Here is a 17,426-nt window from a genome sequence, read left to right on the forward strand (position 1 = left end):
GGGTCAGAAGAGCCCAAAAGTGCATTGATGTTGGCGGTGAATACTTGAAAAAAGTTTAAAAAGGATCGAAGTACATGAGAAAAATAGAAAAAAAAATCCTTGGCTACTTATTTCGAGTGATTCCGCGTGGAACCCAGACAACCCTTGTATATATATATATATATATATATATATATATATATATATATATATATATATATATATATATATATGTGTATATATATGTTGATATGTATATATATATCTATATATATATATATATATATATACACATATATATATATATATGTGTGTGTATATATGTGTATATGTAGATATGTATATATATGTTTATGTGTGTCTGTGTGTGTATATTATATTATTATTATATATATATATATATATATATATATATATATATATGACAGCAAAACTCATAACAATGACAACACAATTACATTGACAATCATGTTATGTTATTTTTAAAATGTTTCCTTTTCTTTTTCATAAACTCTTTAACACTCTACTCCGCTGCGAAGCGCGGGTATTTTGCTAGTATAGTATATATATATTCCTTACAGTTGAAACTGACAGTTTAAACCTCTGAGATAGCTTTTTGTAGCCTTCCCCTAAACTATGATACTGAACAATCTTTGTTTTGAGGATCCCATGCTGTCACTCTTCAGAGGAGAGTCAAAGGGAAGCACAACTTGTAATTGACCACCTTAAATACCTTTTACCATGATTGGACACACCTGTCTATGAAGTTCAAGGCTTAACGAGCTAATCCAACCAATCTGGTGTTGCTAGTAATCAGTATTGAGCAGTTATATGCATTCAAATCAGAAAAATTACAGGGGTGCCCAAATTTTTACACAGCCAGTTTTTCACATTTGATTTCATTTCATACAACTAAATGCTGCTTCACTAAAAATCTTTGTTCGGAAAACACCCCAGTACTCAGATGTTCCTAGGAAATGAAAGACATACCACTGTTATCTTTTTTTGTTGAAAGTAGAGGAAATTATTATGCAGGCTGAGATGGGTTCCCAAACTTTTTCATATGACTGTATGTACTTAGTTTATTCTAGATGTGAAATGAAAGAAAAATACATTAAACCTCTGTGGGGCAACTGCAACAGAAGGCAAGAGAGGACCTGTGAATTGCAGCACAAAAAACCCAACTTATTGTATTAAATGAAATGTTACTCTGTGTCTAGTGGTAAACAAAAATTATTTCAAGGACTGGCATGAAAAATAATTTTAAAAGTAAAGCTTTAGATGAGCACATAATGATACTTACATAGTTACAAATTAACTCTAACTACAATACTGGTTTTAAGAACTGTTTAGGTGCAAGAAACTAAATGTCCCCAAAATGGGACACAAAATATTTACAAATGGGGGGACACCTGTTGCCAAATAGTATACTTTTGCAGTGTTATGGGATATGAAATCTAAACTTGGCTCAATGATAGCTGGCAGACAGAGGCACAAAAGAAAATTGATTTAAGGGTTGGTTGTGCATCATAAACTGTCTTTGTTATGTACTGTAAAATACAATTTTTTGGAGGGAAACTGCTAAAATGCCTAATTTTTGTATTTTATTTAGTTGATACTGGTGTGAAACAAAGGTTTTTATTCAAATATAGAGACTCTTTTAAAAATTTGTATCGTTGTGCTCACAACTCCTCAGCTGTTAATTTTTGGGTATATAATCTAGGCACCATAAAGGGGTTAAGCTGTAATTAACCTTATTATTTAATTGTGCATCTTTTTTTTCTTCCATTATTTTTGCTTTAAGAAATGCACAGTAGCGTAAGAATAATCTTTATGATAAATTTAAAAATTTTGTATTTTGGCTATAGGTTTAAATGCTTAACTCTCTTTTGTCACGTTCCTTTTCAATTTTTTCTGCTTTCTTAATTCTATCATAATAATGACAATTAACAAGAAGGGGGATGGACACCAGGGCAAACAACATTACTTTTGTGTCAGACTCACCAGAACACCTGAAAAACCAAAATAAAAAAATCTTCTTCTTCTTCTTAGGGGTTGCAACAGCAGATCTTCTTCCATATCTTTCTGTCCTCTACATCTTGTTCTGTTATACCCATCACCTGCATGTCCTCTCTTACCACATCCATAAACCTTCTCTTAGGCCTTCCTCTTTTCCTTTTCCCTGGCAGCTGTATCCTTAACATAAATTAATTAACAAATACACCTGACAAAAGTAACCCTCACCTTTACTCCTTCACCAGTTCTTACTTTCTTTATTTTTCAACATCAGAATAATTTACCATTTTTCTTTGCAGATGCACAATGATGCAACACTTTACTAACTTACAGTAAAAATCCTTGCTAAATCCAAAAAAAACAACTCGGTTTTGTCATTTTTGGATTGATGTTAAACCACTCAAAAATGAAGAGAACATTAAAATTATATTCAAACACTGAATAGACAAACAATTAAATTCAGAACCTGGGAAGTTTGAAGACATTAGCACCAACCACTATGCCACCATGCATCATACTATATGGTATTGTACTGTATCATATTTACCAATAGAATCCCTGAAGCCTACGAAAAAACTCGGAATCCCGGGCCACCTTAAATTCCTTTGCACCTCTCCATTAGCGTCTTTTGTTTTGTAAATGTGTCTATCAGCTCAAGCAGCAAGCAAGACTGCTATCCCATCCCCCACAACGCCGCAGCTCAACTCAGGCAAAAAGTTCTCCAAGCTCAAGTCTTGTTTATCTGGGTGTGAGGTGCATGGAGTTGTATAGGGTAAATAATATATTGTTATTTGGAACACATGCATTTCATGTGTGTTCCGTATCTATAATAATCTATGTAACTGTAGGATGACAGGAAATGTGAGAAATCCAAGAAATGTTGAACACATACCTAAGATAGTACTATAACATGAAAAAATTTTATAATGACAAAATCCATACATCCATCCATTTTCCAACCCGCTGAATCCGAACACAGGGTCACGGGGGTCTGCTGGAGCCAATCCCAGCCAACACAGGGCACAAGGCAGGAACCAATCCTGGGCAGGGTGCCAACCCACCGCAGATAATGACAAAATTATAACATGAAATGTATAATGTGTAAAGACTGAAGTCCAAATATCAGATAAACACTTTCAAAAAGGTACACATGTAACAAAACAAGTGCACTTTTATTCAAGATTATAACCAAAGAAAAATAAATTAGATTAATACTGTACAAAAGTAAACCAACTGAAAAAATCATAACCAAGTGTTTAAAATGCAGTGTAGTACAACAAAGGCTCAAGACAAGAATCAATTTTGCCTAGGTTGCCTGTTCACTGCAGCTCCAATCTTGTTGCCTGCATGATAATATAAGCTAAAACCAACTGGCAATCATGATATCACAAACGCCTTGTTAATGGCGTTTTCATCAGCATGGTTGTCACATATGGACAAGTAAGCAAACAATTTTACAGACAGTTTCAGGAAATGTCAGAAAAACATCAGGGGGAGTAAAACCAGAACAAGACAGGATTCAACCTTATTGCTGGTGTTTATAGAAAACCAATATTAATTTGTAAATACTGACATACAGAAAGATACCATTATCCATTGCTTTATTTGATTATTTATGATTATTTCCACTGTCTCTGTTTAATCAATTTTTTTTATTTAAGCACTTTTCAGGTTGTATTGTTCATTTACAATTGCAGTGTCCTGTGCTGCATGTTATATACACTATAGTGCCATAGTGCTATAGTGCAAACTTAAAGTTCAGCAAACACAACTTGATGAAGGCCTGGCACATAGTGCCATTGTGATGACACATACACACTGTGCTGACGGCTTTCAGAGTTTAAATCATGTGTAAAAAAATAGCACACTTCCTCCTTTTGATTTTCAAAAAGGAATAAACAAAGACATAATTGCATTCCCAGTAAAAAAGAAAAAAAAAATTAAACGCTTGGTCTTTTTCATTATGAAGTGATCAAAAAAGTGGATTGAAAATTTCAGCACTTCAAACATTCATTATATTTTATTCACCAAGCCCTACACCACTTTTTGTAAACAGAAACAAGAACATTTGATGTTTCCCCACATGCACAAGACCACCATGTTCTTTTTTTTGTGATCAAACTAGTATTTGCCTTTAATAAGAAAAAACAACAACCATAAACATAAAACAGTAGTAACAGTAACCAATAATACTACCCCAGTGCCTAAGACCACCATGTTCTACCATTACTGGAGTTCAAAGGTTTAAATTAAGTATGTCTAGAATCATTCTCCATGGATTATCAGTCTGAAATTAAAAAGGCAGACTTGATTTTAAACTGTTGTTTTTCTTACCATTTCGCATTTTGTACTAAAAATGACATATTGACAGTGAATCAGTGTTATAAAAAACGGACCAGAAAGTATTGTTTGTTATTAGCATATTGTCATACCAGTATCATTATACTGAAAGTCTATAATTCATATCAAAGACAATTTGTGGGGAAGATGTAGGCAGAGAAACAAAGTACATGCTGTATAAGTTTCCAAAAAAATATCAATACAAAAAGTCTCAGGAAAGTAAGGGTGACATGTTAGATAATAAAAGTAGCAAACACCTCATTAATATTTGCTTAATTACATGTCTGTTCAGTGAAAACACCCAGATTTAAAAATATTTAAAATTGTAGTAAGTACACTTATTATCCAGATGAGTCTAAAGAACTTAAATTATCTAGACCACTCTTTTAACAATTTGGAATTTGTATTTGGAGGCTATCACTGTTAAGTCTTAATATGAGGTCCATATTAAGGCTGAGAAAACAAAAACAAACCGTTTAGAGAGATAATAGAAATATGAGGAGTGGTCAAATCAACCATATGGTACATTCTTAAAAAGGAGGAACACATTGGTAAACTCAGCCTCACCAAAAGATCTGGAAACCACAGAAGACAACTGTGTTGGACATCTGCAGAATACTAGCCTTGATGAAGATGAACCCCTTCACAACATTTAGCCAAACCAAGAACACTCTCCGGGAGGTAGGCCTATCATTGACAAAGTCTACAATCAAGAGAAGATGTCATAAAAATAAAGACAGAGGGTCTACCACAAGCATAGGAAGGACAGATTAGACTTTGCCAGAAAACATTTTTTTAATAGTCTGTCCAGTTCTGGAACAATTTTCTTTGGACAAAGGAAAGTAAGATTAACATATATCAGAATGCTGGAAAAAGAAGAGTACAGAGAAGAGAAAAAATGGCTCTTGATCTGATGAATACTACATCTGTGAAACACGGTAGAGGCAGTGTAACTACATGGCAATACATGACTGCCGATGGAAGTCGGTCACTGGTGTTTATTGATAATAGGACTACTGCCAGAAGCAGGTGGATGAATTCTGAAGTGTATATGGCTATACTATCTGCTCAGATTCAGCCAAAATGCTGCAAAACTTAAAGAACAATGCTTCACAGTGCCCATGGACAATGGGCCAAAACATCCTGCAAAAGCAAACCAAGTACTTTTCAATGCAAAGTAGTACAATATTCTTCAATTGTCAAGTCAATCAACTAACCTCAACCCAATTGGACATGCATTTCACTTGCTGAAGACAAAACTGATGGCAGAAAGTTCAAATAAGCAGCAAATGAAGACAGCTGCAGTAAAGGAGTGGCAAAGTATCACTACGGTAGAAACCCAGGACTTGGAGATTACCATGGGTTCCAGGTTTCAGACAGTATTTGACTGTAACGGATTTTCAACCAAATATTGAAAATTATTATATTCATGATTATGTTAGCTTGTCCAAATACTTTAGAGCACCTGAAAACAGGGGGACACCATGTAAAACAAATGTCTGCCTTTTCTAAACTGCTCACAATAATATTTTTGTTAAACCCCTTGAATTTTAAAGCTGAAAGTCTATACTTCAATCACATCTTGATTGCTTTGTTTCACATCCATTGTGGTTGTGTATAGAGTATGAAAACTGTATCACTCTCTAAATACTTAAGGACCTGAGTGTACGCAAATTAAAACATTATGATAATCTTAAACAGCAGATACTAAATACCCGCTCAAATTATGCGTAGTAGCTATACATAGCATTCTCTGCATTAGATTTTTTTATGTTTTTAATATGATACAGCATGGAAGCAGTAAGAGTGGCATACAAGGTAAGGAAATGGCCTTTAATCTAAAAGATACAAAGTCCAGCTCACCACTTCTAACTCACCTGCTCAGTAAACCATAGGACTGCCGGACTGAAGTATTACCATTCATTGTGGAAATTAAAATGAAAACAATAAGAGCTTTTAACATTAACAACAGTCATCTTGCAGTTCTTCAGTACATTTTTCAAGTAATTTGAGAATTAACTTAATTAACTTCATAATACACTAAAGAGCACTGAGGTGAAAATTATGAAAACACATAAAACTTCAGTTTAGTCTTCTATCACTTGTTCCTAAATAATCTTCTCTGCAGTTATTCAAAGCAGAGTGCTCCATCGGACTTTCCTAAATACATAAACTTTTACTTCTATTCCATTCATTCCCAACTCCATTCCTATTTATTTGTAATAAATGATGCTCCCCTATCTACATCTTTCTCATTTAGCTAATCATAGAACACCCATTTATCCTACATTAATTTCTGATTGGAAAACAAACCCCTGACAAAAGACATTACTTAATTCCATTCAGATCCATTTACAGGATCAGTGCTTTCAGTCTGCTTGCCGTTAGTACTATCTTCAAGGTTGACAGGTTATTATGGATCACTAGTTAATAACTGGAACTTTGAAAAAGAGTTTAACAGATTATCACTCCAAAAAACAGAACATTATAAATCAGAGAAATACTTAACAATTAATTCATATTGGAACATAATGATGCAAAATGTTTTATCACTGTCATGGGTGGCTGTGTAGATATCTGGAAGGCAAATATCCTGGTCCCTGTTCAGATATTTTTCCTCGAACAGCAGGGAGGTGCACACTTCTACCCTCCCAATGCTAATGAGAACTTTACAGAATTTTATTTAATGTATTTACAAATATGGTGCACTAGCTATGATATTAATATTCTAAGGTATTCTGTCAAATTAAAAAATTCTGAGCCATTACCTAATTTGAAGATGCTGACAAACAAAAACCAATTGAATTTTGAATGCTTTCTGATGACGTGGAGTAAAAAAAATGCAAAAAATGATTTGAGGGTTGTTTTGCAGCCACATGATCTGTTTGGTTTACAGTCTCCGAGTCCATTACAAATTCTTCTTTATACCAGTGTATTTTAGCTAAAGCTTGGTCAAAACTGATTGTGCTGCAAAACAATGATCCTTAGCACAAAAGCAAATCTATTAATGAATAGGTAAAAGAGAAATTAATGAAGGCTTCCAGGTGAACAAGACAAAGCCTACATCTCAAATCAAAAATTTCTCTGGTATAATTTGATAGACTCGTACCCTCTTAGATAAGATGGTGTACTTAGTTTTTTCACTCACATAGAATCTACATATTGGCTTTAAATTTTTTTTTTAAGTGAATAAGGGAAAATAAAATAAAAAATTCAGTTGTTTGTCATCTGAGGTTAGCTTTATCTAATTTTAGGATGTGGGTAATTTTTAGTTATGTCCTATATGTCAAAGTGTACAACTGAAAGAGGGTGTACTTCCTTTTTCACATGAATGTACACAGATTTCTCAGCCAGGTGTGGGGATACACACTAATTACAATATTACAACAGATCACAGAATTAACCCTTTACTTTTATCACAATCTAAATTAAGACTTTTCACTACACCTACAGTGCATCCAGAAAGTATTCACAGCGCATCACTTTTTCCACATTTTGTTATGTTACAGCCTTATTCATTTTTTTCCTCAGAATTCTAAACACAACACCCCATAATGACAATGTGAAAAAAGTTTACTTGAGATTTTTGCAAATTTATTAAAAATAAAAAAATTGAGAAAGCACATGTACATAAGTATTCACAGCCTTTGCCATGAAGCCTCAGGTGCGTCCTGTTTCCCCTGATCATCCTTGAGATGTTTCTGCAGATTAATTGGAGTCTACCTGTGGTAAATTCAGTTCATTGGACATGATTTGGAAAGGCACACACCTGTCTATATAAGGTCCCACAGTTGACAGTTCATGTCAGAGCACAAACCAAGCATGAAGTCAAAGGAAATGTCTGTAGACCTCTGAGACAGGATTGTCTCGAGGCACAAATCTGGGGAAAGTTACAGAAAAATTTCTGCTGCTTTGAAGGTCCCAATGAGCACAGTGGCCTCCATCATCCGTAAGTGGAAGTTCGAAAACACCAGGACTCTTCCTAGAGCTGGCCAGCCATCTAAACTGAGCGATTGTGGGAGAAGGGCCTTAGTCAGGGAGGTGACCAAGAACCCAGTGGTCACTCTGTCAGAGCTCCAGAGGTCCTCTGTAGAGAGAGGAGAACCTTCCAGAAGGACAACCATCTCTGCAGCAATCCACCAATCAGGCCTGTATGGTAGAGTGGTCAGACAGAAGCCACTCCTTAGTAAAAGGCACATGGCCGCCCGCCTGGAGTTTGCCAAAAGGCACCTGAAGGACTCTCAGACCATGAGAAAGAAAATTCTCTGGTCTAATGAAACAAAGATTGAACTCTTTGGTGTGAATGCCAGGAGTCACGTTTGGAGGAAACCTGGCACCATCCCTACAGTGAAGAATGGTGGTGGCAGCATCATGCTGTGGGGATGTTTTTCAGCGGCAGGAACTGGGAGACTAGTCAGGATAAAGGGAAAGATGACTGCAGCAATGTACAGACACATCCTAGATGAAAACCTGCTCCAGAGCACTCTTGACCTCAGACTGGGGTGACGGTTCATCTTTCAGCAGGACAATGACCCTAAGCAGGTGAATTTCCCATTGGGATTAATAAAGTATCTATCTATCTATCTATCTATCACACAGCCAAGATATCAAAGGAGTGGCTTCAGGACAACTTTGTGAATGTCCTTGAGTGGCCCAGCCAGAGCCCAGACTTGAATCCGATTGAACATCTCTGGAGAGATCTTAAAATGGCTGTGCACCAACGCTTCCCATCCAACCTGATGGAGCTTGAGAGGTGCTGCAAAGAGGAATGGGCAAAACTGGCCAAGGATAGGTGTGCCAAGCTTGTGGCATCATATTCAAAAAGACTTGAGGCTGTAATTGCTGCCAAAGGTACATCGACAAAGTATTGAGCAAAGGCTGTGAATACTTATGTGCATGTGATTTCTCAGTTTTTTTATTTTTAATAAATTTGCAAAAACCTCAAGTAAACTTTTTCACATTGTCATTATGGGGTGTTGTGGTTAGAATTCTGAGGAAAAAAATGAATTTAATTCATTTTGGAATAAGGCTGTAACATAACAAAATGTGGAAAAAGTGATGCGCTGGGAATACTTTCCAGATGCACTGTATATATTTTATATATATATATATATATATATATATATATCTATTATAAAAAGAAATCCTATCCCCTGTCCTGATAGTCTACGATACGTGATCTTCTCGAAAGATAATTTAAAGACCCGCGAGACAAAAGAGACCTGCCACAGTGTGTCTCATGGGAACATAGAACGAGAGTCTTGTAAGACACACCCTACTTACAAGCAATATCAAAAAAACAAATCAGTAGTGTAAAGGCAGTCACGCAGCACACACAGCTCCAGGGCTCTCAGTGCATATAAAGTGTATAAGGTCAATACGGTAGAAATGAATAGGGTAGAAATGAAATAAATAGGGTAGAAATAAAACGTCGACGATTAAACAAAGAAGAAAGAAAAGCGCAGAGAACAGAGACCCAAAAGCGATGGAGAGAAAAAAATGCTAAAAAGAAAAACAATAATCTAGGTGCAAATTTAGAAAATAAGGAACATGATGATCAGCCCGGAACAAGTGAAATGGAAAAAAAAGCACGTCCAATCGGGAGCGGAGAAAAGAGACTCAAATGCGTTGGACAGAAAAAAGAGCAAAGAAGAATAATCAAGGTGCAAATTCAGAAAATAAGGAAAGTAATTATCAGCCCGGAACAAGTGGAATTGAAAAAAAGCACGTCCAATCCGGCTCAGAATTAAAAGACAATAAGTAAAAGAAAGTGGAACTTCATAAAGACGTTTACAAACGTTGACGCTAAACACATGCAGAGCAGGTTAGAAACTATGAAACCAGTGAAATTAGAAAGGCTCAAAAAAAAAAATGGCGCTACACACATGTGGAGAAAGCCACGACAGCAGCTACCCCAACCAAACGCGAGCAGCGTTATACATCCTGCAAGAAAGAATTCAACCACGCCTGTGGCCAGAAAGAAAAAGACAGGTATTGCTTTTACAATGTCACGCGAGACCAGGCAGTGAGCCATCATTTAAAACAAGTCAACAGACCTCTATGCTAGCAGTTGTTGAATTGCTTTTGGCAGGCAAGCATCATGTGCTCAGAGCTCTTAAAACAACGACATGCGACAGGCAGAAGAGGCAGCTAGCAAACAGCAAAAAGATGATCCAAAGGCATATCCTTAGCGTTCGTTCAGCCGCAACACCCTTCACAATACGAGCAGTATTATACATCCGGGAAGAAAAAGATGTATCCTTGCGTGGGGCTGGAAATAACGAAACAAGTATTGTTTTTGCAAAAGTTTTTAAAGTAAAAGAGAAAATAATGCATATGTAACAATTCACAAGAAAATAACAATCTCTTTAAATTGTAGATTGCCTGCCTAAGGTAAAGTCATCCCTGATGAATGGGGACGTGGGAATGAGGGGTCCTTTCATCGGATTAGCGCTATTTCAGATGTGGAATGGCAAAATGGGGGAGGCAGCTTGATGAATGAGGTCTCCATGACTTAAAACAAATCCAAATCATATTATGTGATATCGTCTAATGTGAAATTCTACTCCGTACTTCTAGAATTTTTATTTTTATACTGTATTGAGGATTTATTCTGTTCTATGTATTGTACTGTACAGCTCCTAATTAAAAGACAATGAGTAAAATGACAAAGTAGAACTTCATAATGACGTTTACAAACCTTGGCGCTAAACACATGCAGAGCAGGTTAGAGACTATGAAAGCAGTGAAATTAGAAAGGCTCAAAAAAAAAAAAAAAAAAAAACGGCGCTATACACATGTGGAGAAAATTAAAGGATATGAAAGTACGAAAATTAGAAAATATAAAAAAAGAAAGTAAAGATTGCAGTGGCGCAAACAAACAAATTGCCTCATTTAACTATGCACCAGTCTAACTTTGGTTTTGCACAATAATTACTACACTATTGCACCTTAACACTTAATTCTACTTTATTCACATAATTTTACTTATTATGTTCTACTATACTGTTATCTTTCAATCTATGACTTCTTGTTAATTTGACTGCTATTCTTCTAACTTTGCACAGTTTTTGATAAGCGGATCAGGATGCATTTCACTGCGTGTTGTCCTGTGTAACTACGCATGTGACTAATAAAGAATCTTGAGAATTTCAAAAACGGAGTTTACCGCACATGCACTTATTGGTTACTTTGTTCATGTATATATATTTATCTGTTCTCTTATTTAAAAAGCCCCAGGAGTCAAAAAGCGTTCTGTCTAGCCCTTGTACAAAAACCTAGACAAAAGCTGAGGTATCACCTTGGTAACCTCATGTACTTTTGAAACTGTGAGAGAAAAATAGCAGGACTTCACAGACAGGAGTCCAATGCAGAACTCTACTTACTTTTTTACTTTGTAAAAAAAAATTATTAACTGCTGATGATATAGATCTTTTTGTCTGTGCTGAAATTACAAACAGAGAAACCTATCCTGACCTCATTAAAAAGATTCAGCATATTGGGACTACCAAGATTACAAATATTGTTTTTACAGAAGTTCTGAAATAAAAGTGAAACTAATGAAATAGCAGCAATTCAAAGAAAAAAAAATCTTAAAAGTGTGTATCTGGAAAACAAAACACGAGGGTTGGCGAGCGAAGCGAGCAGGGGGCAAAGCCCCCTAGTATATCCTCTTTAATAAAATCCCTTTGTGAGTCCAGGTGTCTGTGTGTGTGTGTCTTCTGGTGAAGTGCGCATGCGCGGGGCACGGTGCGATGCGCGATATTACTGTCAGAGAAAGTTAAAGGCGTTTTACGGAAATACAAACCAGTATTACTGCGAGAGGAAATTAAAGGCACACAATACAGTGACACATATTACAGCCACATACAAGCCAGTATTACTGTCAGAGGAGATTAAAGGCATGTTACCGACGCGCACGCCTGTATTACCGCCAGAGAAAATTAAAGGTATATTACAGACGTACAAGCCAGCGGACGTACAAGACAGTATTACTGTCACAGAAAATTAAAGACACACAATACATGGCGGCAGCCCACGAAGAACGGTCAGCTCAGCAAGTAAACATCAACAAAAGAAAGGCTGAAAGAAAGAAAAATACGACCAACAAAAAGAATGAGGTCAAAGTCCCTTGCCATTTAATATAGACTGTCCCTACTAATGTTTATGCACTACTGTTCTAGCGCCCGTTATTGTAACAGGCTAAATGACTAGCATATATATATATATATATATATATATATATATATATATATATATATATATATATATATATATATATATATATATTATATTTATATATATATTAAGGAAAACCCAAATAAGCATTTCAGTTGTAGCAGTACCTTCTTTGATTGCCTTATCCATGTTGTGCGAGATTACGACCCTTCTTGATTGCAGAGACTCAGATGGTGGGTTGGTAAAATGTCCCTGAAATCCAAAATAATTTAAAATGAGTCAAAAGTTAATAAATTGAAGGTACTTTATAAATAATATAAAACTTTAAACTAGCATAGGCTCTTCTTCTCCTTTCAAAAATATTTCACTTCCATGCATTTTAAATATAAGTACCTACTTCACAAAAATTGCATCATTCATTTTGCCCACTAGCATTCTGTAAAGAATACGATTATTTTTGCAAATTAACTTAAAGTAGCCAAACTGAAACCTCAGGGCTGTGAAATACAACAATTGAACTATTTGTATTTTATTTTAAATTTCTTCTCCCAATGCACATAAATCTCTATATAGGTTTGTATGAACCAGAAAGAAAGCAACTTTAAGACTATGTTCCATTGCCTGTTGTCTACCTTGAATTCTGTTCTGCTTACATTTTGCCATCAGCCCTGGTACTATGAGTTGTTGATCTTTAGATGTACCAGTATTTGAAACTGATGAGCATTCCTGAACATTATGCCCTTTTCATAGAAAATGCTATAAATAATATAAAAATGTCTTAATAATCAGGAGTGCAATACCAATAGCTCACCTGAATGCTTTTGTGTAGAGACACTGCCCTTAGATTTTCTTTAAAGCTACTCTCATTTTTTGGTGGTGTGGGCACAGATATGGTCCTGTAACTCTTGTATTTGTGAATATTACATAATATGCAAAAAGAAGGCAGAGTTTGTGAAGTATGAGAGGTATGAACTCCCTAAAGATGGTCATTGGTACAGGACAATAAACATGTCTTGCTCCCTCCTGAAACAGGTGGATGCAAACTAGTGATGAGTGAACCACGCAGAGTTCACGTTGACTGTGAGTTGCATGAAATCATGGAAATGTTTGCGAACTTTGCCGACCTTAGCAAAATGCATTGAAGTCAATGGGGAAGGAACAACTAAACTAGTTTTAGTTGATTATAATGGTGCAATGGTGTTTCAATTGTCCCTGAAGGGTAGGAAAAAATCTGTCAACCATGCTGAACCAATTATGGTGGCTGAATATATGATCTGAGCTGTGAGATAACAGTGCTAACAACTGTACCACTGAGCCTCGAACAACAAAAGATGCAGAATATCAATTAAGACCAATGCAAAAAAAGGATTTTTAGAAATGTTGGCCAACTGAAAGGTATGAACATGAAAAGTATGAGCATATACAGCACTCAATATTTAGTTGGGGCTCCTTTGGCCTGGATTACTGCAGCAATGCGGCATGGCATGGAGTCGATCACTGCTCAGGTGTTATGAAAGCCTATGTTGCTCTGATAGTGGCCTTCAGCTCTTCTGAATTGTTGGGTCTGGCGTATTGCATCTTCCTCTTCACAATACCCCATAGATTTTCTATGGGGTTAAGGTCAGGCGAGTTTTCTGGCCAATCAAGAACAGGGATACCATGGTCCTTAAACCAGGTACTGGTAGCTTTGGCACTGTGTGCAGATGCCAGGTCCTGTTGGAAAATGAAATCTGCATCTCCATAAAGTTCGTCAGCAGCAGGAAGCATGAAGTGCTCTAAAACTTCCTGGTAGACGGCTGCGTTGACCTTGGACCTCAGAAAACACAATGGACCAACACCAGCAGATGACATGGCACCCCAAACCATCACTGACTGTGAAAACTTTACACTGGACCTCACGCAACGTGGATTCTGTGCCTCTCCTCTCTTCCTCCAGACTCTGGGACCTTGATTTCCAAAGGAAATGCAAAATTTACTTTCATCAGAAAGCAGCAGTCCAGTCCTTTTTGTCTTTAGCCCAGGCGAGACGCTTCTGACGCTGTCTCTTGTTCAAGAGTGGCTTGACACAAGGAATGCGACAGCTGAAACCCATGTCTTTCATGTGTCTGTGTGTGGTGGTTCTTGAAGCACTGACTCCAGCTGCAGTCCACTCTTTGTGAATCTCCCCCACATTTTTGAATAGGTTTTGTTTCACAATCCTTTCCAGGGTGCGGTTATCCCTATTGCTTGTACACTTTTTTCTACCACATCTTGTCCTTCCCCTCGCCTCTCTATTAATGTGCTTGGACACAGAGCTCTGTGAACAGCCAGCCTCTTTAGCAATGACCTTTTCACAATATTCTAATTTTCCGAGATACTGAATTTGGGACTTTCATTAGTTGTCAGTTATAATCATCAACATTAAAAGAAATAAACATTTGAAATACATCAGTCTGTAGTCTGTGTGTAATGAATGAATCTAATATATAAGTTTCACTTTTTGAATGGAATTACTGAAATAAATCAACTTTGTCATGATATTCTAATTTTATGACCAGCACCTGTAGATTGTTGCGCTCACAGAGTTCCACTCTTAGGGCACACATTGGTCAAGCCACAAAGCAGCAGCATGGGACTGGCTCGTTCAATTGCTTGACTGGGATCCAGGTGCTGCCAGAATGACATGCTCGCCTAGAGGCTGATTTATACATCTGCACAAAACCAATGGCATAGCTATGCACAAACGCCACACCATTGAAAATAGTTTGTATTTCTGCACCATTAAATAGGCAAATGCCTGAATGCTAGATGGCAGTGTTTGTAGCATGCAAGAAAATCAAATGATCCATTAAAATGTATGCAGTTTTTGTCATCAAGGATCACCGCTCCTCTTGTAACACATTTTCTTCTAAAGGCAGATGTAATTGTCCCTAAGATTTTTCCACTTTTTCATACATTCACCAACTTCCACACTGGAAGACAAACAGACTCATGTTTCAGGAAATACATAGCTACCAAATTGGTCAATCAGAGTCATGGGGGTCTGCATAGGGATCACGTTGACACAACGCATATTTATATTTTTAAGGAGGTGTGCTAAGGCCATGCCATAGATACACCGCAGGTTATGTGGGTGATGGTGTAGCTACGGCATAGGCTCAATGCAGAAATATAAATCAGCCTTAAATAGTCTGCATGGCAAATTTTCTGGAAAATATTTGCGAGTGAGTTCTCTGGCGAACACAGCATATTCGCTGCAAAAAAATGCTTTGGTGAATTTTGCCAATCAACACTAATGCTAACTGAATAAACTTCTAATAGTGATGGTGAGGAGAAATTGTTTGATGATTTTAATTCAGCAATTGATACCTTATTTATTGACCACTACTGATTATGTTGCTGAGATAATGATTCTAAATTGTTATATTATTAAATTATTATTCTTTAAATCTTTGAATTTTAACTTACTTCTACTTTTCTGTTTTCCCGTTCATACTCACATACTATATATTAGATTTAACATTTAAACATTTTTCATTGCATATATTGTTTAAAATAAACAACAAAAACATTAAATAATATTCATGCTCTACAAAAAAAACAAGACAGAGCAGACACAAATACAGAGCTAATACTGTAGATGTTTGGGTTCAATCAGCTGTCGTGTTTTTTTTTTTTTTTTTTTTTTTGAGGCCTACATCCTTTTTTATAATGTTACAGGTGCATACCACAGTCATCCAAGTATGCTTAAAAACATTATCCTATGTATCACAATATGGCACATAATAATGTTTATGCATTTCACAGTGGCATAACTGACATAGAAATGAGTAGCTACTCTATAAAATACATTGTGATTTATATTTACATGATTTTATTGTTAACTGAAACAAAGGGGAAATATTGGAAAACATAAATAATGCTAAACACAACATAAAAATAAAGAAAAATGACTAAAAAAAGTGGCAGAGACATAAATACAAAACTACTCGGCACAGACTAGGTAAATGACATTCTATAATAAATAACTCTATAGACAAAGATTTAAAATAAGTATCTTACAAAAGAAAAAGCTTTACATATAAGTTTTATGCATACTGTATGTGTGTGCAGTGTATATACACACACACATTACATAACAGTCAAAAATTTTAGAACACCAAAAGTTTTTTTTTTGAAAGTTCAACTGAAATGTAATAAAAGACCTAATATGGTGAAAAAGGCAGTAAACTGCCAGAGGTTTAAATTTAAAGTTTAGGTTAGCAAAAACTGAAAAAGGTAAATTTCAGCATATTACACATGAGCCTCCTTCATAGAACTAATAGGTTACAATCTGCAGATGTTTTGCAGCAATTAAAGTAAATTAAACCTTGCCAGTTGAAGCAAACAATTTGCACAGGTGTTCCAACTTCTGTTGATTACTTAAAAACCCTCTGTCTGTCTTAAAGCAGAGTTGGAACAGACTGTGTTGCTACACCCTCTGAAGTTCTACTAGGACAGTATTATACTGGTATAGAACATATAAAAAATAGCAAATAAAAAATACGTCAAGAAATCATTGTGTACAAAATTTTTTTCAAATTTTATTTTTTATGATATTATTTATTTTGACTTTCAGAAAGCATTTAATAAGGTGCCACATGAGAGGTTGGGCATCAAATTAAAAGAAGTGGGAGTTCAGGGTGATGTTTTTAGATGGGTGAAGAATTGGCTCAGACACAGGAAACTGAGGGTGATGGTGCGAGGAACCTCTTCAGAATTGGCGTTCCACAGGGGTCAGTGCTAGGGCCACTTCTATTTTTAATAATATTTTTAATAATATTTATATTATATATATATATATATATACATATATATATATATACATATATATATATACATATATATATATATATATATATATACATATATATATATATATATATATATCTACA

General features: G+C 35.8%; 1 protein-coding gene across 1 annotated transcript in view; it reads right to left on the minus strand.

The window, feature by feature from the left end:
- Window positions 1-17,426, minus strand: part of snx25 (sorting nexin 25) — a 454,529-nt gene that overhangs the window by 325,520 nt on the left and 111,583 nt on the right. The window contains exon 2 of the mRNA XM_051928435.1: window positions 12,681-12,765. Coding sequence (XP_051784395.1) covers window positions 12,681-12,765 — 85 coding nt within the window. The remainder of the gene's footprint in view (window positions 1-12,680; window positions 12,766-17,426) is intronic.

This window comes from Erpetoichthys calabaricus, chromosome 5 (assembly GCF_900747795.2).
Source record: "Erpetoichthys calabaricus chromosome 5, fErpCal1.3, whole genome shotgun sequence".
Lineage (NCBI taxonomy): Eukaryota > Metazoa > Chordata > Cladistia > Polypteriformes > Polypteridae > Erpetoichthys > Erpetoichthys calabaricus.